General features: G+C 44.7%; 1 protein-coding gene across 3 annotated transcripts; it reads right to left on the reverse strand.

Moving 5' to 3' along the window:
• Positions 1 to 2: 2 nt before the first annotated feature.
• Positions 3 to 24,152, reverse strand: LOC307073593 (interleukin-1 receptor-like 2). Of its 3 annotated transcripts, none has more exons than XM_079733486.1 (12): positions 24,009 to 24,152; positions 17,157 to 17,240; positions 16,526 to 16,772; positions 16,083 to 16,278; positions 13,161 to 13,332; positions 5,819 to 5,881; positions 5,558 to 5,687; positions 5,017 to 5,171; positions 4,483 to 4,626; positions 3,633 to 3,788; positions 3,215 to 3,537; positions 3 to 789 (listed from the first exon to the last, which is right to left on the reverse strand). In XM_079733486.1, exons 2-12 carry the CDS (start codon positions 17,236 to 17,238, stop codon positions 436 to 438), a joined length of 2,022 nt encoding a protein of 673 aa, XP_079589612.1. In that variant the 5' UTR covers positions 17,239 to 17,240; positions 24,009 to 24,152; the 3' UTR covers positions 3 to 435. The 3 variants fall into 3 exon arrangements, with proteins under 3 accessions (XP_079589612.1, XP_079589614.1, XP_079589613.1); XM_079733488.1 differs by lacking the exon at positions 24,009 to 24,152 and adding an exon at positions 18,803 to 19,091; XM_079733487.1 differs by lacking the exon at positions 24,009 to 24,152 and adding an exon at positions 18,795 to 19,091.
• Positions 24,153 to 24,749: the final 597 nt, after the last annotated feature.

The raw sequence follows: 24,749 nt of genomic DNA on the forward strand, positions 1-24,749 counted from the left end.
TAAAGACTTTTATTTTACACATTTACACATTTATAATACATATTTACAATACACATTATTCCTCCAACTTAATCCAATTTTACACACTCCATGGGCAAGAATAAGAGAAGAAGAACAAGAAGAACAAGAAGAAGAAGAAGAAGAAGAAGAATCAGAAGAAGAAGAAGAAGAAGAAGAAGAAGAAGAAGAAGAAGAAGAATGACAAGGAGAAGAAATATGGAGTTTTTATGGCAATGAAAATGACAAAGCAAATTTCTAAACACAGAATAAAACTGGATATCCCTCCTCTCTCCCCACCATCGGCACATTCGAAGCATCCACCTAGAGGCGTTCCCCGAAGTGGGAGGAGATCGCCATGGAACCGGGTTCTTAGCTTCTGCTGTCGTTTTCGTATGAGCCAATGAGCATCGACCTCCGGACTGAATCCTTGGTCCTTCACATCTTCTCTGGCTGACCCCTGACCCCTCTGCCTCCCAGGCTCAGCAGCGAGATGGTCGCTGGGTAGGTGGTTCTTTTGCCCCTGACGGGCATGTGGTACCTCACCTGCTTCCAGAACCTCAGAGACGGAGAGAGATTCTCTGCTCCGAACCCCAAGTCCAGCCTGCCCTTTTCTTCCTCCTCTCCCCCCTCCTCTTCACCTCTTCCCCTGCACCTCCTCCAGCCCACCCTGCTCCTCCTCTGGCTCTTCCACCAGCACAGCGCCCCCTGCCTCTTTCGCAGGTGGAGCACCGACGGAGGGAAGAGTGCCAGCTGGTCCGGCCCAACCTCCTCTATCTCCACCAGCAGCACCTAGATGAAGATGACACCCAGATTATTATGACGCCATTACAACCATATACTAATGTTTACTTCACTACAACCATATTCTAATCCACACCGTAACTACCATATACTATTGTCTACTTCACTACAACCATATTCTAAAATATATCATAACTACCATATACTAATGTCTACTTCACTACAACTATATTCTAAAATATACCATTTCTACCATATACTAATGTCTACTTTAAAACAACCATATTCTAATATATACCATTTCTACCATATACTAATGTCTACTTTAAAACAACCATATTCTAATATATACCATTACTACCATATACTAATGTCTACTTCACTACAACCATATTCTAATATATATCAGAACTACCATATACTAATGTCTACTTTAAAACAACCATATTCTAATATATACCATTTCTACCATATACTAATGTCTACTTTAAAACAACCATATTCTAATATATACCATTACTACCATATACTAATGTCTACTTCACTACAACCATATTCTAATATATATCAGAACTACCATATACTAATGTCTACTTTAAAACAACCATATTCTAATATATACCATTTCTACCATATACTAATGTCTACTTTAAAACAACCATATTCTAATATATACCATTTCTACCATATACTAATGTCTACTTTAAAACAACCATATTCTAATATATACCATTACTACCATATACTAATGTTTACTTCACTACAACCATATTCTAATATATATCATAACTACCATATACTAATGTCTACTTTAAAACAACCATATTCTAATATATACCATTTCTACCATATACTAATGTCTACTTTAAAACAGCCATATTCTAATATATACCATTTCTACCATATACTAATGTCTACTTTAAAACAACCATATTCTAATATATACCATTTCTACCATATACTAATGTCTACTTTAAAACAACCATATTCTAATATATACCATTTCTACCATATACTAATGTCTACTTTAAAACAACCATATTCTAATATATACCATTTCTACCATATACTAATGTCTACTTTAAAACAACCATATTCTAATATATACCATTTCTACCATATACTAATGTCTACTTTAAAACAACCACATTCTAATATATACCATTTCTACCATATACTAATGTCTACTTTAAAACAACCATATTCTAATATATACCATTTCTACCATATACTAATGTCTACTTTAAAACAACCATATTCTAATATATACCATTTCTACCATATACTAATGTCTACTTCACTACAACCATATTCTAATATTTACCATAACTACCATATACTAATGTCTACTTTAAAACAACCATATTCTAATATATACCATTTCTACCATATACTAATGTCTACTTTAAAACAACCATATTCTAATATATACCATTACTACCATATACTTATGTCTACCTCACCTCAACAGTATTCTAATCCAAAACCACACCACTATAATCTACACTACTACACTACTACTTCCTACGACCATATTCTAATCCACACCATTACCACCATATTCAAATCTAAACCATAACTCCCACAATCCATTCCCTACTTCGCTAGATCCGTTTTCTTAGCCACACCGCTTCTACCATATTCTATTCTAGTCCAAAAAACATATTTTTATCTACATAATTACTAGCATTTTGTAATTACATAATTACTGCCATTTAATTTACATCATAACTTCCATATTCTAATCTCTACTTCACTACAACCATATTCTAAACTACACCATTACTGCCAAATTATAATATATCGCATTACTAACAATTATAATGTACAGCATTACGACCAGATTATAATCCCTCTAGCATTACAATCAGATCATAATCTCTGCAGGATTACAACCAGATTATGATCTACCACAGCATAACAACCAGATTGTAATCTACCCATCGCTACAAGATTATAACGAACATTGTTATAATCATAATATAATTTATGCAGTTAACAACAACCATATTATATGTTTTTTACATATGGGCAGGATGGGTAGCGAACTACTTGCAAAAACATGCTCCCAAAAAAATAGTTCCTCAGTAAATCATTGATCCAAGTCAATTTTAATAATGTGATTGTGACATTAACTATCAATAGTTTCTGTAGGCTCTCCGACTATTTTTGTCTGTTGACATAAAGTTTTGGATAATGGTGGCGATTCTAGTGTAATGTAATGTTGGGCCAGGGCAGCTCAGCGACCGCGTTCCTCCTTATGTTTATCGCATAACCCTGCAGGCTGCAATAAGGCTGCCCAACTGAAATTTATGGTCACCGCACACTACTGATTGAAGATGCACTGTAGAACTACTACTTACTATTGTAAATAACTATGATGTCAGAATAGTTATTTTTTGTTTCAATTCCTGTCAGATTGACTTGATATCAGCATTCCTTACTTACAGGTAATACCAGGTGGGGTTCCTACCTTGATGGATTCCTCCAGCAGTGCTCTGTGCATGGCCAGCTGACATTCAAAGCTCAGCTGACATTCAGAGCTCTGTTGCCCTTCAGAATTGTGTCCAGGTGGGGTCTGGGAAGACAGGGTGTGCCCATCACCCTGGGAAATACTGGAGTAGGTGTTGATGCTGGGGTGGGGTCGGTCGCTGCAGCTCTTCACAGTAACCGTCTCGCTGCCGCAACCGCCAGATTCGTCATTGGCGTCATGGCAACCAGTGAAGGTGGCGGCAGTGTAGATGAGAATGAGGCGACGGCTGGCCCTCATGTTCTCCTCCAACGAGTCTACCAGGGCTGAAAAGAACACCAGAACACACATCATACAGCAGCTGAAAGAAGTTTCAGTGTGTTTGGGTGTGTGTGTGCGGGTGTGTGTGTAAATGTCTCACCCTGTCCAGGCAGACAGTCTCGCCCGGGGATGAACAGTTTGTGTCCGCAGCGTCTCTCTAGAACGAGAGGCAGAGCCTGGAGGGCGAACGACTCCAACGCCTTCCCAGCATTCCGGGGGAACATCACATACGCGTCAAACAGCTTCCCGTCCGACTCTGCTTACAAAAGCACACCATTAGTCAATATGCACCCAGTGAAGCCGATCATCCATGTGGAGAAACAAGGCTAATGCTCTTTGTGACGTGCTACAGGGTAGAGCTCTGGCGCCTCAACGTGCTGAACGGTGCCCGTGTACGTGTCCTGTGGGTTTTGGCTGTTACATCTATAAACTCCAACTCTAACCACTGTGGTACAATTTCCTGTCACATCAATTTATCTCGGTAGCTAAGTGGTTTCCTGCTATTCTGTGTGGGCTTGTATTTTGTGTGTGTGTCTTTGTGTGTATGTGTGTATGTGTGTGTGTGTGTGTGTGTGTGTGTGTGTGTGTGTGTGTCTTGCAAGATCTGCAAGAACAAGCGAAAGTGTGAAACAGCCGCTACGCCACCATGATGGAAACCTTGTGAGCGAGTGACTTCTTTCTCTTTGAGTGCATCCCAGCGTGTCACCTGGGGGTCGGCTTAGCTCAGGAGGTAGGGGGGAAGGTTGCTAGTTCACTCCCCGGCTCCTCCGAGTGTCGAGGTGTCCCTGAGCAGGACACCTAACCCTTACTGCTCCTGACGAGCTGGCTATCGCCTTGCATGGTTGATACCGCCATCGGTGTGTGAATGCATGCACTAACCGGAGAAAGTCGCTTTGGATAAAAGCGTCTCGCTAAATGCCCGAAGTGAAATGTACATTTAAGTGCGTTACCCGTGTTTCTGTAGAAGACAGGGAAGGCCCTCCTGAAGCACAACACAATGTCCAACTTGAACAGAAAGTAGAAGGCCGCGGTGGAGACGAAGAACAACGCTGCTCCGGCCAGAGACATCGCGATGGGGACCAGGAGGTCGGGGTCTGGGGAACACACCCATGTTTTTGACAAAACATAGGCTTCATTTGTTGCTTATAATCATGGTGGTGCATTCTGACGCAGGGCCTGGTCCCAAGCTAGCTGAGCGGGGAGCATAGTTAGGCAGCAACCCCGGCATTAGAATATATACAATGTCAGTGGAATTATCTATGCGCTTCACACACACACACACACACACACACACACACACACACACACACACACACACACACAGACACACACACACACACAAAACCTTTATCTACCAAACGTAATTATGTAGAACGACAATTTCTGTATTCGGGGATTTCCTGAGAGAGACATTTGAGCCGTTCTCAGGGACCCAGAAGTACACATTCAAAAACACCCACGACCAACCCCACTCCCACACCCACCAGCGGGCAGCAGGGTGAAGCTTGCGTGGGGAAGCCCACGACCGCTGTAGGCCCGGCAGGTGTAATTGGCGTAAAGGTCCTCCTCCCGCACCTCCTTGATCCAGAGGAGACGCTCCTCCCAATTCCCTGGACGGGGCTCCTCCACCCTCTGAGTCCTGGACCGGGACAAAGAACAGAGACCAGGGTCAGAACCAGACCCAGGGGTCAGAACCACACCTGAACCAGTGGCAGTGACACACCAGGAGTCAAACCTCAGACTTCCTGTGGATGTTTTATATCTGAAGGTTTCATTTTAAATGTAAATTTTTTTATGTTTTGATTGTGTTGTTTAATTTTCTTTTATATAGTTTTTGTTTAGTTTTCTTCTGATCCTGTTGAATTCTCTTTGTTTTCTGGTGCGTTTTTTTTCAACAAACAAACATATGGTTTAGAAAGTACTTAAAACAAATAAACCAAATTTACATGACATTTGGCTACAAGAGTGTGGTGTCAGAGAGTGTGTATTTACTAACAGCTCCCACTAGGTGGCGTTATTACTCACAGCCGAGACTCCACGTACACGCGGTCTTCCTGCCCTCCGATGAAGTCGTCGTTGACCACCCACATTACTTGCACATTGTGTTTCCCCACGCAGGGAACAAACACCCTGCACAACTTACTGAAGCTGGAGCCTACAGCATACACAAACACACAAAAATATAAATAGAGTAACAAATACACCCACTCACACACAGTTTCCATACCCTGGATGAAGAATATTTTTTATAATTACTTAACCAATGAGAAATCTCTCCGTACTCACCAATCTCAGCCTTGATCTTCTCATTGGCTGGCGCGTGGACTTCAGGAAGAAAAACATATCCATCTGAAAGGCAAATGGTAGCAGCCAGGGGCGTAGGAATGAGTTTAACATTGGGGGGGACAGATATCGGAAACCTGACAGATCCGTTAATGGTTTGATCAGAAATATGTCATAAATTAACTACACTGAAAAAATTCACAAATATATTTTATTCTACTAAAAAGATACATTTGTAAATGTAAAGGAAAACACATTTTGAATGGCAGTAATGAACTGATAAATATCAAATCAATTCTTTAATTGCTCAATCATCCAGTTTTTTAGAATAAGAAGCGGTGACAAGACGCTGTGTTGGCTTTCAAAATAAAATAAAATATTTTTCTCCCCCCGGTATAATTTTTAGGTGGGACAAATGCGCCTGTCTCCAATATTGGAGGGGACACGTCCCCTCCGTCCCCCCCGGTTCCTACGCACTTGGTAGCAGCTATTTAGCACAGCACTGGTAACTAGCTTACTGCTAACAAGTATCACTGCTCATTAGCTTACTTCAAAGTAATTTAAGTAGTTGAACTAGTATTCTATTCTATTGCTTTCAATTAATCTTGTTTTTGTTTTGTTTTATTTTGTTGTTACTTGAAAAAAAAAAAAAATATTATTTGTTTATTTATATATATATATATATATATATATATATATATTATTTAAAGCACTTTGAACTGTGCACTGTGCCTGATACTGTGCTATACAAATAAAATTGACTTTGACTTTGTCTCTTCAACAAAATTAAAGGTTGTATCAGAAATCTTGGCTGACGTCACTTCTGTTTGTATTTGTCACTCTCCTGGTGATAACGAGACGGCTCGCTAGTGATGACGCTCACGCTTACGCGTGTTCCCGACAGCGACCGTTCATGTGCCTTTGGGACAGGGGCGGAGTGGGGCACTTTTTCATACTGGGAGCTTACCGGCCTCGCGCTGAGTTGTTGACTGGGGTGGGGGTGGGGGGGGCGGCCATGATTGGCTGGCCACGTCTGACGCACCCAGGTCAGCCCCCTATATAATTATCTGACCGTGCGTACGGCGTCATTCAAGGCAGCAACCTCTTCTCGCTCACCGCAAGAAGGGCAATCCGGTGAGATACCTCACTCATGCTATCAGAGAACCGGGGTTACGGTCGTAACCTTAAGTTTTCTTTTAAGCAATCGTGAGGTATCTCACATATGGGATAGGTTTACTCCCGTATTGCCAGACAGGCCAACCTCAACGATACATGACCATTCCAATCATGACAGAGCGTCCTGTGCTCCCTATGCGTTCACACTCAAAACAGCATGAGCCAAGCGAGGCGCAGTAATGTCAAGTCTGTAAAACCTCATGAACATAGTGGGTGAAGCCCAAGAAGTGGATTTTCACACCTCCTGCAACGAAACCCCTTTAAACTTGTTGAATGCGCATGCAAACCAACAGGCGCCTCCAGCCCTTTTGCTGAATAAGCCAAAGCTAAAGCCTCAACAACCCAGTGTGAGTGCTTCGTGATAAGCTTACCCTTGTGAGGACCAGACCATGAGACGAACAATTGATCCACTCTCCTAAACGATAGAGTCCTTGACACATAGGTTCTCAGAGCACGCACAGGACGCAACGTATGTAGCCACCGTTGTTCCGCAGACGTGAACGGCGGAAGGTAGAAAGCATTAAACTCCATGGAAAGGCATGAGTAGGACGTATCCATGACCTTAGGAAGATATGCCGGGTTGGGCCTCAGCGACACCTTAGAGTCCCCAGAGCCAAACTGCATACATGACGAATGCACCGAAAAAGCGTGTAGATCACCAACTCGTTTTGCTGAGACTAACGCCATGAGCAACGCCGTCTTAAGGGAAAGCGTTTTCGCGTCCACTTCTGACAGTGGTTCAAAAGGAGGCCCCGATAAAGCCTCCAACAACAGTGGCAAATCCCATCCAGGTGATAGAGGTTTTGACACAGGGCGCAAACGACGCGCTCCCCGCAGGAAACGACAGACCAAGGGATGCTGCCCCACTGTCTTACCATTAATACCCACATGACACGCTGATATGGCAGCAAGATACACTTACAGCGTAGAAAAAGCTCTCCCTTTTTCAAGGAGAGACTGTAGAAATATCAACACAGTATCAACAGAACACTGGAAGGGGATTTCATCAGTAGCAGTACAGCAATCCTCAAAGACACGCCACTTAGCCTCATACAAAGTACGCGTCGAAGGCGCCCTCGCGCTTTGGATGGTCTTATAACATTCTGTGGCAGGCCACATGACGTTAGATTTACCCTTTCACGGGCCAAGCCCAGAGAGCCAGACGTTCTGGGTGGGGATGAAAAATTACCCCCGAGCCTGGGATAACAGATCCCTGCGCAGCGGGAGTCGCAGTGGCTGAGAATAAAGCATTTGCACCAACCACTGTTTCTGAGGCCAATTCGGCGCTACCAGAATAGCAATTAGACCCTCGTTCCGCACTCTGTCTAATGTGGGGGTTATCAGAGCCAACGGGGGAAATGCGTAAAGGAGTGTGCATGGCCACGCGTGCGCCAATGCCTCCACCCCGAGCGGAGCCTGTGGATCGTTCAGAGAGAAGAACAGGGGACAGTGTGTGTTCTCTCTGGAGGCAAACAGGTCTACTGACGGGCACCCGTAGTAGTTCCGAATCAGTTTCATCACCTCCTGGTAAAGTCTCCGCTCTCCATAACGAGGGTGACCTCGTGAGAGTAAATCTGTGCCGTGGTTCATCACTTCAGGCACATGCGTTGCCCTGAGTGAGAGTAGATTGGCGCTGCTCCAGAGGATCAGTTTGTGTGCCAGCCTGTGTAGTTGAGGGGAGCGCAAACCTCCCTGCTTGTTGATGTAGGCCACTATCGTTGTATTGTCCTTACCAGAACATGAGTGTCTGTTACATACAGCAGAAAATGTCTCAGCGCTAGGAACACTGCCATAAGTTCGAGAACATTGAGGTGAACAGAGTGCAGTTCCGATCTCCATTAGCCGTTCACCGATCGCCCTTCATGGGTGGCACCCCACCCCCGTAGAGACGCATCGGTAGTAACCACTTTCCTTGCACATATCGTGCGAAGTTGCACGCCCTGTGTAAGGGAATACGGATGCTTCCACTGGCGAAGCACCAGCGCGCAGTCTACTGGGACAAATATGCGGCGGTTTGCATGAATTCGTGGGTACAGACCGAGTCTCGATATCCAACATTGAAAACCCCTCATATACAGACTGCCAAGGGGAACCACCACCAGGGCTGACGCCATCAGACCCAATAGTCTGCGGCAATCTCTCAATGTGACATAATTTCCTCTGCGAAACAAAGTGAGACATGCATACATCGCTTTCACTCTGTCTGGAGTTAGTCGAGCCCTCATTGTGACTGAGTCCAGAGACAGCCAGATGAAAGTTATTGACTGAGAAGGGGTCAGTACACTTTTCTTGAAGTTGAACCTGAACCCCAGCGATGACAAGTGTGCCATCGTGTGGTCTGTATGTGCAACTGCATCCTGTGCTGAACTCCCAGCCAGGAGAAAGTCATCTATAAAGGTTGCCAGACGAATCCCCTTCGTACTGAGTTGACCTCACGCGTTTTCTGTGCTTTTCACAAAGACTTGCAGGCTTAGTGACAGACCGAAAGGAAGAACCGAAAACTCGTTAATCACCCCTTGAAAGGCAAATCTCTGATACTTTCTGTGCGGGGGGTAGATTTGGATATGGTAATATGCGTCGGCCAGGTCCAGGGTGGTGAACCAATCGCCTTGACGTACAAACCTGTCGACATCTGTATCATCTGAGATGCGTATTCAACGCTCTTAGATTCAATATAGGTCTCATGCCCCCTCCCTTTTTTTTTATTACGAAATATCTTTAGTAGAACCCGCTCATTGCTTGAGCTGGTGGAACCACTTGAATCGCGCGTTTCTCCAGTAGAGACTTTATCTCTTCTGCAAGAAAGTGAGCCGCTTCCCCCACTGCCTGCGAGTGTATTATTCTCGAGAAACTTGGAGGGGAATGCATAAAGTGGATTCTGTACCCTTTTTCTATGGTCTTCAGAATCCACTCTGATTTTACAATTGGCCGCCAGTGCTGCATTCGCTGTGCGAGTGAGCCCACTGCCGGCGTCAGTGCCACTGTGGCCAAAAAGCAGTGCCCTCGGCCCTCAGCCTGGATGCACTAGGGGGTACAATTCTATTGAAGTAAACATGTTTGTGCTTTTGACAGTGGAAGGGTTTCGTAACTGTAAACCGTCCTGAGTCGCAACGGCAGACTCTTCGGACATACCCCTTTGTTGTGGGAGAGTAGCATGCGTCTGGCAGACACGCTTTCCCTCTCCCGGCAGCGAGCTAGGTGGACTGCTTAGGCCTCTTGCCCGGACGTGGGCGAAGTGGTGCTGGCTTGCCTCCCTGCTGATCCACTTGTGCAGCTGATTTGTTGGCCCACACAGCCCCAGCCTCAGTCTTAGGTTGAGCTGGAGGTCTGGGATGCGAGCCGGGACGTCTCGGAATCCTGTAGTTCGGCGGAGGCCGCGCTACCGCCTGTGCAAAATATAGCCGGGAGCAGGGAGAGGCTGCGTCTTCCTGGGCATGCAGGTCTGCAGAGCCTCACCCTCCCGTTTCTTTTCCTCACAGCGGTGTTGCATGGTGGTCATAGTGGGGCCGAACAAGCCCTTTGGATCCACCGCGACGTCCAGGAGCTGGACTTTCTCGCGGTGAGAGACGCTGGATAAGTTGAGCCAACGTGCTCTCTCCTGCGCCACCATGGTGCCCATAGCCCTTCCCGAAGCCTGCACGGCGCATCAGTGAAGCCGGAGGCATAGGTCGATCATGACACACATCTCGTCCCAGAGTTTGCGGTCTATGTCTCCCTATCCTGACATCTCGTCCTGTAGCTCAGACTGATTCACCATCAACATGGACGATGCATTGAGAGCTTGCACACCAAGAGCCACAGACTTGTATGCTTTGTTGGTCATAGAAGACTGGAAACTGTCCGTCTTCGACGGGAAGCTCGGTGCGGACGATGTGGATAGGGCTTTCTGACCCGGGTGGAAATGGTGAGCAACCAGCGGCTCCACAAGTGGCAGCTTGAACAGTCCTCTTTCCTCCATGGCTACGCATTCCAGCGTGGCACCCACTGGATCGGGATCTTAGATGAGAACGGCTGCGACCAGGTGCGGGTAGCCTCTTCCACACACTCTGGGAATAAGGGGAGAAGTTTTCTCTCCGCGCTTTTCACCCGGGGTAAAGGCTTGCCTTCGTATCGGGAACCAGTCTTTTCGGGCGGAGCGCTTGGCCATGGGCCTTTGCCTCTCGCACCCTCTGTGCTTAGGTCGAGCGGGGTTCTTCGTAATCCAGTCTCTCTGACTGGTTGGAACGGGTCGGCGCCGTCCTCTTCAAACAGGACTGCGTCGTCCGAGCCATCAAGTGAGTCAAGCTCATCGTGGGCATCGCAGCCCTCTAGGCATTCAGACTCGGTCATCTCCCTTAGGTCCTCTTGTTCCATCCTTTCACCCCAGTCGATGCTTGCGCCCGCTGTGGCTACTTCAGTCTGGCCGCTAGGAATGGGGGCTCCGACAGCAATGGGTCTTCGTCTGTCAGGCTAACATGGCGAGCTAGCCGACGCTGGAGTCTTTTCAGTGGGAGTCGTGCACAGTGGTCGCAGGTACCCATAGGAGCTAGTGCTTCTTGGGCATGTCTCAGCCCGAGACACTCGTTGCAGGTGAGGTGGGTATCTTTCTCAGATATATGGTTCCCGCAAACGCACAGCCGTCCAGGCTTTTCGTCCTTTGTGTTAGGAGGGGGAGAAGCCATGGCCTAACTGCAGTTTGGAGACTCGCCAGTTGTTTTACTATTGAAGCTTTGCAGCCGATTCGGTTTAGCTCCCAACTAAACGTTTCAGCTTTCCAGATTGGTGTAGTTAGCTTTGCAGCAAGATGTTCCCGGAGACTTATGTTTGGATACAAGCTAGCCACTGTAGAAGCGAGTAACCACTGTTTGGAAACAGGCTGATTAAAGATAGTTGTTTGGCGAAAAGCCTATCTGTCGACTACCACTTAGTAGGCACTAGTGCCCGTCACTCTGTGGACAGTAGCATAGAACCTTAGCACTTAGCAGTATCGTATATCGTTACTTCTGAGTGAGAAGATGTAATTGAATGACAGCGTACGCATGGTCAGATAATTATATAGGGGGCTGACCTGGGTGCGTCAGACGTGGCCAGCCAATCATGGCTGGCGAAGTGATAAAGTGATTCTCAGGGATACGTGGGGAGGCGTACCCATATGTGAGATACCTCACGATTGCATGAAAGAGAACTCCCGATCTTCCCGATGGCTACTCGGCCTCTGCTTTTGGCAACAGCCAGTTGGGAATCTAAAAGTTTGCATGCCTTTATTTCCTTGATGCCTATCATCTACTATCCTTTTGCTTTTATTTATGAGAACCACATACAGTATTGCCACTGTATGGAGGGCAACACTTCTGCTTATCTAGAGCTGGTTTACCAGTACACAATGTTTAAAAATGAGCAAAGTTTTGCCAACAGATGTTGCAACGTACTTTACTATCAATAGTAAAGTATGTGATATGATGGTTGATTCTTTTATATTGAGTGAGACGTTCATGTTCCGCCATGTTCATGCGCGTCACTAGTAAACCATATGTCACCAACTGGGCAACTCTGTTATCAAAATTTGGCCCGATTTGCCGAGCAGAAGTAGAATCATAACAGCATGAGTTGTCGTTCACGCAAACTTTCCGACGTCGCAGAAATGTTTTCCCCATAATTTCCAGAGATGTGAACGCACCATTAAAACGTTTTTTTGACGGCCTGCTTATGGGGCGGGCAGCTAGCGGATCGTGAGGAAAGATCAGATGAATGAGATGATTTATGTTTCGGCCTAGAATCGCTGATACAACCTTTAACACAGCATGGCTAACTAACTAACTGCTTACCGGTTACTTACAACCTACGGCTTATAAGCTTACCTTTAACAAAGCCCAACATTTCTAGTGTCACTCTAAACTAGCACTATGGGTAACTACCATCAATCACTAGTATTTGATGTAACGTTACTCACATGATTCTCACACGTTTTTTCATCTTCATAAGTTGATATAGATATTGTATGTCTCTTTGGACAAAATCGCAGCTCAATAAATGTATAGTCCTAGTAACAGTAAGTAGTATAAACCTTAACCTACATCTCCATTACCCTGAGCTAGTCTTAAACTAAACTGGGGTAACCTAAACTTCCACATTAACTAGCTATAACCAACACTAGTTTGTTAGTAGTGAGTGAGTTTTCCCCCATGCTAACCTATGACTTCTGCATTGATAGTCTCTGAGACAGAGCCGGCGACCCCTGCCAGGTCAAAGGTCAGGGTGCAGGTGTAGGAGCCAACGTCGTCAGGAGACACCCTCTCCACATTCAGTGTGGCTATGCGCCGGTAGGCCAACCTGTCAAGCCCGTCCTCTATCAGGGAGCAGCCCTGTAGGAGAACACATGACCTCGTGACCTTGTGACCTAAGTGCCCCTTGTCCCAGGGACCAGTTCAGATCAAAGATTCTGCGACCAGATGAAACTGGTTGCACAGCGTCCTAGAGAAAGTTGCAGCCGTGTGAACTGGTTAGTTAAAGAGCGACTGAGGCCGTTGGATGGAATCCAAAGAGCTTTATCTTGTTCGACTGAATGGTGGGGTTTACAACGTATTAAGGGTTATTAACATTAACACAATCACCTGTTTGTGACAAGATTTACGGTGGTTATTAAAAGCATGTTATAAGCTTTACATAACGTCCTGACACACCTGCTTTACCTATTGTTTGACATTGTAAGTACTTATTTTAAAAGGGGTAATCATAACAATGTAACTAGTGTAAACATCACAGCGTTGATATTTTGTTTCTCATCAGTTGCCAAGAAGCACATCAATATCATTAATTTGTCTATTTTTTTCCAATTTTCTCTCTTTTTCTCTACCAGTGCAACCACCTCATACAGCTTCACATTGCTGCTCTTTGTAGTGATGCGAAAATTCCGCATTTAGAATGTACCTTGTACGAATTTTGCTAAATAATCTTGCGATTCTTCCGCAAAATAATCTCGTGATTATCTCGCAACCAGTTGCCGGGTGCAAGTAGTTTCGCTCAGAATCATTGATCTGAACTGGGCTTAAGATTACATGATCACATGAAACAATAAACAATAAAAAGAGTGTTAAACAGTAACCACACATTATAGAATTTAGATCACATCATGACTTGAGCATCATCTAGTAGTCAAACAACACTTGGCAGAACTAATCTAAGATCAAATAAGACAAACATTTATGGTGTTCCACATTTTGTTATATTTTTCGAGACAAATCGATAAATCAAATCAAACAATCTTGCATCAGTGGCTGTCACAGTGCCTGTAAAAAGCCTTGTCAATCATTTCACAAATGAAATGATTGAATGGCTTTCCTTTATGTTTACCTTATTGCCCAGCTACCTGCATGCACTCTGCCCCTTACTGGATCGTTCACAAGGCTAGGCAGACCTATTACTAAAGCTTGCAAACTAGTCATGTGTTTTAGAGGAGTGGCTTTAGAGGGAGCCCCGAAGGGAGGACTGGGTTTCTTCGGTTTAATACTTTCAAGATCTAGCTTACTCTGACTGGTTCTCCAATTTGCCTACTCTAGCTATGATTAAAGTTCAGTTCACTATTTTGGACGTAAGAGCCTATCCACATGCTAGAATGTCTAGCATGATTCTAGATTGTAAACACCATTATATTAACAGTGTGTCAAGCATGATTCTAGAGTGTAGACACCATTATATTAAAGGGGACATATTATGAAAACAACACTTTTCCTGGGATTTGGGGTGTTGTTTTGGGTCTCTGGTGCTCCCACACGCATACAAAAAAAGTCTGCACATGACTTTTTGAGTGAGATATGCATTTCTGAAAGTATCCCGTCTATAGTTACCATACGAGCGAGTCAGTTCCGGCGCCCCCTCCTACGTAGGAAGGGGGCACAGTTGAATATTACCTCCCACTTCCCCACTCCCCTCCAATCAGAGCATAGCTACGATTTTGTGGACCAGCGGACGAGCAGCTCCGGTGGGGGGAACTCGGGGCTAACCCTACAGCTAAGCTCCGGGAGTACAATCCCATTCTCTTCCGGACTGAGGAGACAGTCCGGAGGAGACATGGAGGAGAAAGGGATTGTACTCCCGGAGCTGAGCTGCCGGACTGCCGCCAAGCTTCCCCCCTTGCCGCCGTCGTCCAAGTCGTCCGGCCGCCACCGAAGCTTCGGCGGCAGTCCGACAGCTCCGGCGGTGTACTCCGGGAGCTGAACTGCGGCCGAAGCTTTCCGGCTGCTCCGGCAGGTGTACTCCGGGAGCTGAACTGCTGCCAAAACTGGCAGGTCCCGCGGGGGTAGTTCTCGGTGGCAGTCCGGCAGCTCCGGCGCGGGGAGCTTGGCGGCAAGTCCGGCAGCTCAGCTCCCGGAGAACAATCCCTTTCTCCTCCATGTTACGGTATATGGACTTCAGAGAGTCAAGGCCAAGGTTCCTTTCCCCCAATTCTTCTCAACCATGGCCGAGATATCCCCCACTACGAGTCTGTACTTGTTGTGGAAGTGCCAGAGACGTCAAACGCAGTCTTTATGATTCATAATATCATCCGAGGCGCATATAGCTTTTGGCCGTGATATTAGATATGATATTATATAAATACCCATACATAATATTATTATTATTATATTATATCATATTATATGAAATAGATATAGAGCTCCAGGAGTCCGCAAACGGCAACAATCACTTCTCCTGCATGCTGTGGTTCAGTCTGACAGCTCATTGGTCAATGGGCAACAGCTCATTTGCATTAAAGCTACAGACACCAGAAACAGCGCATTCTGAAGGGACTGAAACAGAGAGGAATAGCGGTAGGCAAGAATTTTTTTTCCTAAAAGCTATTTAAAAAAAGCAAACAGCCTCAAAAACATGTTTTCTGGAACTCAAATACTATGTTTTATTGATGGGAAAAAAACATAATATGTCTCCTTTAAGAAGATACGATAAAACTTTGCAATCCAGTGGCCTCAATGGTGACAGTTTGCATCATCAAAGAGCCTTGACTTTTTGGCACATAGTTGACGTCATGGACAGAAAAACCTAACAATAATCTGATGCAAGTAGCAATATGTCTTCAAGCAGCAGGGTCATAGTGTCTGGCCAGGGAAAGGCTTACTTTGTACCAGCTGATGGAGGATGGTATCCCGTAGCTGTCCAGCTTTCTGATGTAGTGGGCCAGGGGGCAGGTCAGGGCATCGTTCGACCTGCCAGTCAGCATCTGGCGGGCACTCTTTGGTCGCCCACAAGTGCCGCCCCCCAGAGGGGGGTCCACCACCAGTTTGATGGCCTGTCGGAAACAACCAGTCGGGGTTCTGTTGATAAGACGGATGGACATTGAACAGGCCTGTGAGAAAATCCCCCAGAAAGGTAGGTCCAATTTATCTGAATTTGCTGTAACATACACATGTTTAAACATACAAACACACACACACACATACATGTTTAGGCCTACTTAAGCCAAATCTTCCTTCATGACTTTCGAGTAATACACAGCAATGTAGGAAATCAAGGAGGGTGAAGGGTTGCATACAAATGTCAACTCTTTAAACCAAACTGTACCTCACAACACACACATAGTCCCCAGCGTCCTCCAGCGTGACGTTCAGGTGCCACAGCGTCTCCCCCCGCAGTAGGAATCGACCGGTCTGGTTTACCATCTCCGTCCCGTTGTGCGGATCGTACCAAGAGATATTATAGGGGAGTGCAGTGTAGTTGAAGACATTGGGGGACAGCAGCGTGCTGTTGAGCATGGCCACATCACCAGGGACAGAGAACACGATCACAGCCTGACGGGGGAAACAGTTCTCTGGAAAATGACACCACACACACCACAACTCAACAATAATTGAGCACCACAAGGCAACATGATACACCATAGCACACACGTATACACCACAACACACACCAGCAGTAGCTGAATTGGTGAAGCTGGTTTTAAATATTATCACTATAATATGAGTTACATTTCAAGTTAAATTGTTGCAGCTTAAAAATGATTGTTGAATTCCAAAGAAGTTTTTTTTATCCTGTGCAGCAGGACAGATCAAACTATCTTAACCATCATATCAAAATATATGACGTCAGCTTCCTGTTGAGTGGACGTTTGATAGCAATAAAAATTGTTGGTGGTTTCTGAAATGCTGGAGACTCAAGACACCGTCCAGCCCTGTGCTCTGATTAGTCTACTCACCATGAATGACAACACTTCCTGCCAGGACACACAGGACACATGGAAGGAAGAGGAGGGGGACCAGGAGCTGTCTCTGGACCATAGCTGTGGGATACAATCACACACTGAGTATAGGGGACACAACTCTCTTGAGCAGACCAGCCTCCTCCCTCCCTGGTAGAGTGAGCGAGCAAGGAATGAATGACTCATCAACAGGCACTATCCAGTACGGTCAATGCCTGGCACAAAGCCCTGGTTTGGTGCTCGACTATGCTCTTGTGATGGTTAGTGTACCACCATAATACCACCTCATTATAAATCATGACTGACTCACAGGTAGCATAACCCCACAAACTTTCCATTGTACAACACACACGACACACATAATTATTTTATACTCTGCAGTATCTAGTATTTTTCCGCCTCTATGCATGCTGGGATGTCAGGCCTGTCAAGAGAAGTTCAAAGTTCTGAATCACGGTTCAAACAGGTTTTTCATGGCAACCTTCTCTTCTTTAGAACTGTAGATTGACTCACTTCATAAAAATGCACACTGGTACTTCATAAGAGCTTAAAAGTAGAATGCAAATTTGACCCGCTACTCATTCTTCACTGTATTTCAGACATTCACTCATTTTAAGGAGCTTAAAACAATGTGGGTCAATCCATCACGTGCAATTTGATATCCAGCCTTGAACCCGCAATTTTTTGTACCTAGTTTTACTTAGCCTATTCTTTGTGTACTAAATTGGCATGATGGATATTTCAAGCACCAAATATCATGTTATGACTAAATGTTATGACGCACATCTGTGGTAAAACGGTGAACCAATTGAAGCGTATCAATGAAGCTTAATACACACATGCACGGACACAGGCAGGCAGGCAGGTAGGCAGGCAGGCAGGCAGACGGACAGGCACACAGGCAGTTAAGCCTACTTCATTCAAGTCTTTATCCATGAATGTAAACAGTCATACATAAAGATGAATGTAATCAAGTCATTTGCGGTGTTAAATGCAAAACGTCCTAGGATTCAGCTCCTCATCTCCTATTTATTACTATCAGACATTTAGCAGATTATTGTATCCAAAGCTACTTAAATGAATTCAGACACGTCATTAAGGAACATGTATGAAATCTCACTCTATTTTACTGATGTCCCCTCAAAGTTCCCCTTTCACAGGCACAAATCCTTTTGGGGAAGGAAAAATGACTCAAGGCTTTGGCAGCACTTTTTGGCCTGCCCTGAAGTCAGAACATTTTGTTTTGAAGAAAATCAAACTTAGTTGGTTTACTGACTTGACACTGCTGGCGTCACACAACTGCTAGCTAATTTCTGCCCCTTAAAAAGTACAAAGCTAGAGGGGGGTCGGAGCTTGGGGACATCAAACCAATTACTGACGTAGTTATTTTTTGCCGATTATCATTCTTTCTCCTTTTTTAGAAATGTTCCAAGTGCACCTTCAAAGTACCCCCCTAGGGTAACGCGTACTCCCAGGGGTACTTTGAAGGATTGATTGTTGGTTGAGGAGCAGTGAAAAACACTGCTCTAGGATGCCTACTGATAGACTGCAGATATCGGGGATGAACCCAGAACCTTTCAAGTGGGTGTCAAACACCCTTACCACTAGAGCCTCCTATAATCCTCCGCTCCTCACCTCCTTACCGGTCCGATCTCCTCACGGCAGCAGGAGAACCCTGCTCACAGTTTATGGGAACAAATAGAAACAGCCTCCTTGTTCACAAGAACTTCCAAGATCAGCCGGAGAGAGAGAGAGAGAGAGAGAGAGAGAGAGAGAGAGAGAGAGAGAGAGAGAGAGAGCGAGAGAGCGAGAGAGAGAGAATCTAGAAGTCAGGTTGGAGAACCTCCTCCAGGAGAAGTCCGATATCCGGAATCCAGCCCAGGGGAGGGTGCTGAGCGTGGGATAAGAGGGGGCCTGGACGTGCTGCTGCTATGTCTGGTCACTGTGGTGCACTGACTCAAATGCAGAGCATACCGTTAACATCAGGGAGGGGGCGGAGTCATTGAGAAGGTGAGTGTGGCCATTGAGTGGTGGGCGGGACTCAAGGAGCCAAACGGGTCCAAGTGGTTTGGCAGAACAGCGTCAGCCGGTGTGCACGCTATCCGTGCGCAGTCATTCACTCCACAGTAGTAAAGGATCTGGAGTTGGTCCCAGTTTTCGGTGCGGAACCCTAAGGCTGTTCACAACTCGTCACCTGACAGACCAAAGCAGCCAGCATCCATCCCCAGCAGGGTGTTGGTTTGATGAAGTAAAGGGGAATGTTTCGGAGGGGGGGGGGGGGGGGGGGGATGTTAAAATAGAAAGTTCTCAGTTGGCCTCGCAGGGGTCATGACCTCCACAATAGCCCTGGCACAGCACATGACACAGATCCTTTTATTTGTGAAAAAAATACAGAAAATATGTTCTTTCGCAAGTTCTTTGTCCATGGAAAGCAGCGGGCGGAGGGGAATCGAAAACGCTCACTTCTGTTTGCTGAGAGCATGTTTGTCTAAAAATGCACACGGACAACTGAACCCAAAGTCTGGACGAGAGGTCAAGCTTGTGAAATAGAAGCGTGCGTTTCCCGCTCATGGGATGGGAAAGGTACAGAACAAATATCGGCTGGTCGTAAAAATTCAACTAGCGTTCCCTGTTCTGGAAACTAACACGTAATGATCAGGACTTACATCATGACCTCTCACACCCCCCACCCTCTCTTTCTATCGCTCTCTACCCCTCTACCTCCCTCTTGCACCCCTTCTTTCTGCCTCTACCACTCTCTCTCTCTGTCCATCTTCTATCTGTCTGTTATTTGATAATAACTAATAACATAACAGCTATGATGTTGGGATAATATAATGTTGACTCACACCATGAAGGTTGTGACCCGGAAGAATCAACAAACACAACCTATAATTAACACAGACTGTGTGCCAATGACACTCTGACATTCCATGTTAGAATGCATCATTCCTGGTCATTCTTTCACATCAATAAGAATGAGATACTTGGAATTCTGACTTTAACTCAGAGTTCTGACTTTAAACTCAGAATTGTGACTTTAAACCTGAAACAAAAAAAACACATAATCACGTAATCCTGCTATAACATGCTATAATAGCGATGTTTTTTCAGCCTGCTACACAAGCCGTGGTCTATGAGCATTCTATGTGTACGTGGTGAGTTAGCATGCTACATTAGGGATGGGGTGTTAGGATGCTATGTTGGTGGTGGTGTGTCAGTATGTTATGTTAGGGATATGATGTGTCAGATGGTTAGTCATGCAGGGAAAATGTGTTGCAGTTCCGTCCCGTGCTAAATATTATCACATGAATAAGATAAGATGTAATAAGGCTACTGCCTCAGAGGCCACTTTCCAAACATGGTCCACTGAACCACACAAAATGATCTATCTATATAGATATCTATAGCTAAAGTATAACTATAGTATAACTTTAACATTATCCATAGGACTTTGTTTTAATATTCTGTATTACATATGTCCAGTCATAGATTACAACCCTGGATGTAATTATTTATTAATTAATAAAGTAAATTATTTAATACTAATTTTTGTAGTATATCATTTATAATATTGAATGCATTAAATTGCTATGCTACATTCACCTATTTACACAATACACATGCATACACCGAAGGGAGTGTCAACTAAATGTATCAGCTCAACAGGAGCAGAAGGAGCAGTTATGCTCATAACTGCTCAAAAGGAGCAGTTATGGTTAGGTGACTTGCTCAAAGACATCTCAACACTTGAGGTGAATTGAAGGAACTGGGGAACGAACCAGCAACCTTTCTGTTTCCAGGCAACCCGATAAACCTCCTGCCGCCATATAAAACCATGTCCAAGGTAAAATCTTCATAAATAAACATTTAGGGTCTTGATGTGCTCTAAACTGCTATTAGCGTCTGCTTCTGGATTATCATAGTGCAACATTTTATGTTTTTCGTTCCCACCATTAAAAATTAACACAGTCTTTAATGTCAAAAACATGCACAGGGCAGTCAGAAGTCAAGTCAGATTTATTTCCAGAGAATCACAACCCCTGTGGGAACCTCTCACCACACTTGATTGAATTAATATGCGAGTGACATCCAGTAGCAAGTATGTCTTTATAACGGTACAGAACCTCTTAAAGCCCACTACAAGCTCACAATCTGTCTACATGAACACTGAGAGATTGCTGATTTAGTGATGCTAACTTGACAACGTCAAGTAAGTCAACCACAAACAGAATTTATTGGTGAACTCAAAAAGACACCAAATACACCACCCAACAATTGTTCCAAAACTGTTTAAAAGACAGATGTCCCCTCAGCATTCTCTTTATGCTGTCTGGTTTAACACACATCATCACGTGTGTTGTGCTTTTACATGCCTATTGTGTTGGAGCACAACAAGCATCCTGTATCAAACATCTTGCTAACACGGTTAGTGAGGTCCCCCCCTTTTCTGCAAAGCGTCTTTGAGTGTCTACAAAAGCGCTATATAAATAAATCAGCAAAGAGACAACTAACTTCAACCCAAAATAACATTTTAGTTTAACAGACTAAATATAAATCATCTTTCTTCTGAGACCGTTGTCACATACTATCAAGCAGTTATTATTCAGTAAATCAATCTGAAACATTCTAAAACATAAGATTTGGTTCTAAAACCATTTCACCTCAGATCCTCTGATCTCCATTGGATACAACCATTATACTAAACCAAACAGACCGTCTTCTCTGCACCTCCTTCCGGTGTGTGTGTGTGTGTGTGTGTTTTGGATCCATGGTTTGGCTGGGACGCAAAATGTTCTGTTTTGTATTCAATTTCTTGAAAGTTAAGAGAGGGAGAAACAGAGAGAGAAAGACAGCAGTTGTAATGGGTTGTGAGATAGGAGATTGTTGAGGTGTGTGTGTGTGCGTGCGTGTACAACAGTGTCTTTCAGTATCCAGCTCCTAGACGTTCTAGGGGTTATCAGTGAGCTAGCTAATTCAACTTACAATTACAATTAGGGCATTTGGCAGACGCTTCTATCCAAAGCGACTTACATCGGTTAATATACACATTGACGGCAGAGTCAACCATGCAAGGCGACAGCCAGCTCGTCAGGAGCAGTTAGGGTTAAGTGTCTTGCTCAGGGACACATCAACAATCAGCTAGGAGGAGCTGGGGATCGAACTAGCAACCTTTCGGTTACAAGACAACTGCTCTACCTCCTGAGCTAAGCCGACCTCAACTTGACCTATAGGTCATAGATCACCGGGTGGGAACCATGTGGGGTGATTACATCCCAGAGTTAATTTAAACATTAGAGCCTCTAGAGGAGGATGTTTGAGAGATGTGCCACTAGAGGAGGAAGGCCACTCTGACCGCAACCTGTGAAAACATTTCCTATGGAGACCCAGAAGTATGCAGGACAATCGAAGACACTTCCTAGCAGGCAGGCAGACACACACGCACGCACGTGTGTGTGTGTCTGCCATGACAAGCATGAACAGCCTCCTCACATTGCCCATGACGACAAGTACTGTGGAGAGACAATTTTCAGCTGTCAATCTGATAAAAACAGGCACCAGGGCAACAATGTTGACAGATAGACTGAACTCGTTGTCCCTGCTTTCATTTGAAAGGGAATTGACTGATTCACTGGAATATCAAGAAATTCTTGCTGTGTTCAGCACGAAACCCCGCCTTCTCCTGCTGTCAGCCCCAAGTCCCACAAGCAAGTTTGAATTGAATTGTGTGCATTTGTGATTATTTATCAGTTATCTCGGATTGTTATGCTGTTGTTTATATGGTTAGATATGTTATTCATTTAATTATTCTTAAGAAATAAGCTACAGGAGAAATCATTTTTGATCGTTTTCCTGCTGTTTGTGTTTAGCAGCTGTGTCAGATTCAATGCTGCTGTTATTTAATGTCCATACAGTTCTTCTGTCATTCTGAATTTATAAGAAACAGTTAAATTATTTTGGACAGTTCCCTGCGCGCCGTGCTGGGTAAATGAATGGAGAGAGAAACAGACCCTCCAAAGATAAAATTCAGTTTCAGTCTTTTTGTGTATTGAACGTTCAAAAGAGATAAATGAAGTTAGGCTTACTGCCAAGGTGTGTGTCTTTGTCCGCCTCAGCTCTGAGCTGAGGACAGCGACACAAGAGCCACACAGGTAGGCTACTGAGTCGCCGTCCTCAGTGCCGCAGAAAGGCGCTGAAACGGAGATGAAGGGGAACGCGTTGTTTTCATTTTGCTTATTTTAACTGGCCCATCCAGTTTTCTGGAGGACCACCCACAATCAAAATCCGGGCGCCGCTAGTGACACACACACACACACACACACACACACACACACACACACACACACACACACACACACACACACGCACACACACACACACACACGAATATGCAGGGGGGCTTGTGTTGTGTCCCTCACCATAGTAGCAGATGGAGGAAAGCACGAGAACCTGATATAAACTGTGATAAGCTATGTGCTACTTTGTGTTCGTGTTATCGTGTAGGCTACAGACTCCTAAATAGACACGTTAAGGAAGGCGGAGCGCAGATACCCGTTGGTGTAAGATACGTATTCTTATAATGTTACATCACATTAAAGGCTTTTTAATTGCACACCCACTCGAGTGCCTCGGCCTAATTTAGTGGTTATCACTTTGTCCTTTTCCTAAATTCTATTTTTTGTGTGGTGTTTATTTGACACCATATTAATAAGAGCAGTCAATCTGTCAATGGGGATTTGACTCAATTAGTTGATGTAGAGACAACTGATGAAAAACCACGTGTTCGTCAAACGCCGTTGGTTCGTTAGTTACAACAACGCCAAAGATTGAGTTCTTAAAAAGTCCTACCAGGTTTGTGTTGTGCCAAGCTTCCAGCGGCGAAATGAGGTCACCGGACTCAAGTTGCAGTGGAAAGTATTCGTGAAAACATATTTCTCAGGATATTTTTCAGGTCTTCTGATGCTGGGCTGTAGCTGAACGCTTAGGTATGCAGTTCTCAGCTCCGAAGTTCCTCTTCCAGACAGAAGCGAGTGGTGCAATATCCTGAAGAGTATTAGAAACTGGTCGGTGTCCCAATCTGATTGCGCAACAGTCGGGAAGAGAGACACACACACACACACACACACACACACACACACACACACACACACACACACACACACACACACACACACACCTCTGCTTCTGAACATGACATTTTCACATACTTTATGTCTCTACATTCTAGGGTGTTCTTTCACAATCAACCATCGATTTGACCTTTTCTGAATGTATTCCTGCAGTTTTGCGGTTCCCTTTATTTAAAAAAATCCAAAGCAAGTAAATCAAATGAGGTTATCATTGGATTCTTTGCACATAGAAATGTGTCTTAGTAACAGGTCCATGAAAACCATGATAAATGTCAGCACACAGACTGAAACCTTAAAGGTGTGGTGGGTAGAATTTCAACCACACTGCTAAATGCAACTAAATCCTGAATGGCGGATGAGGATGTTGGTGGTCATTATATATAGTATCATAACAAACAAAGGTTAACACTAACACATGCAGCCCCACCTCACAGGGGCCTACTGGTAGTGTGTCACCCCT

This window comes from Pollachius pollachius (genome assembly GCF_949987615.1).
Source record: "Pollachius pollachius genome assembly, chromosome: 3".
NCBI classification, from domain to species: Eukaryota; Metazoa; Chordata; class Actinopteri; order Gadiformes; family Gadidae; genus Pollachius; species Pollachius pollachius.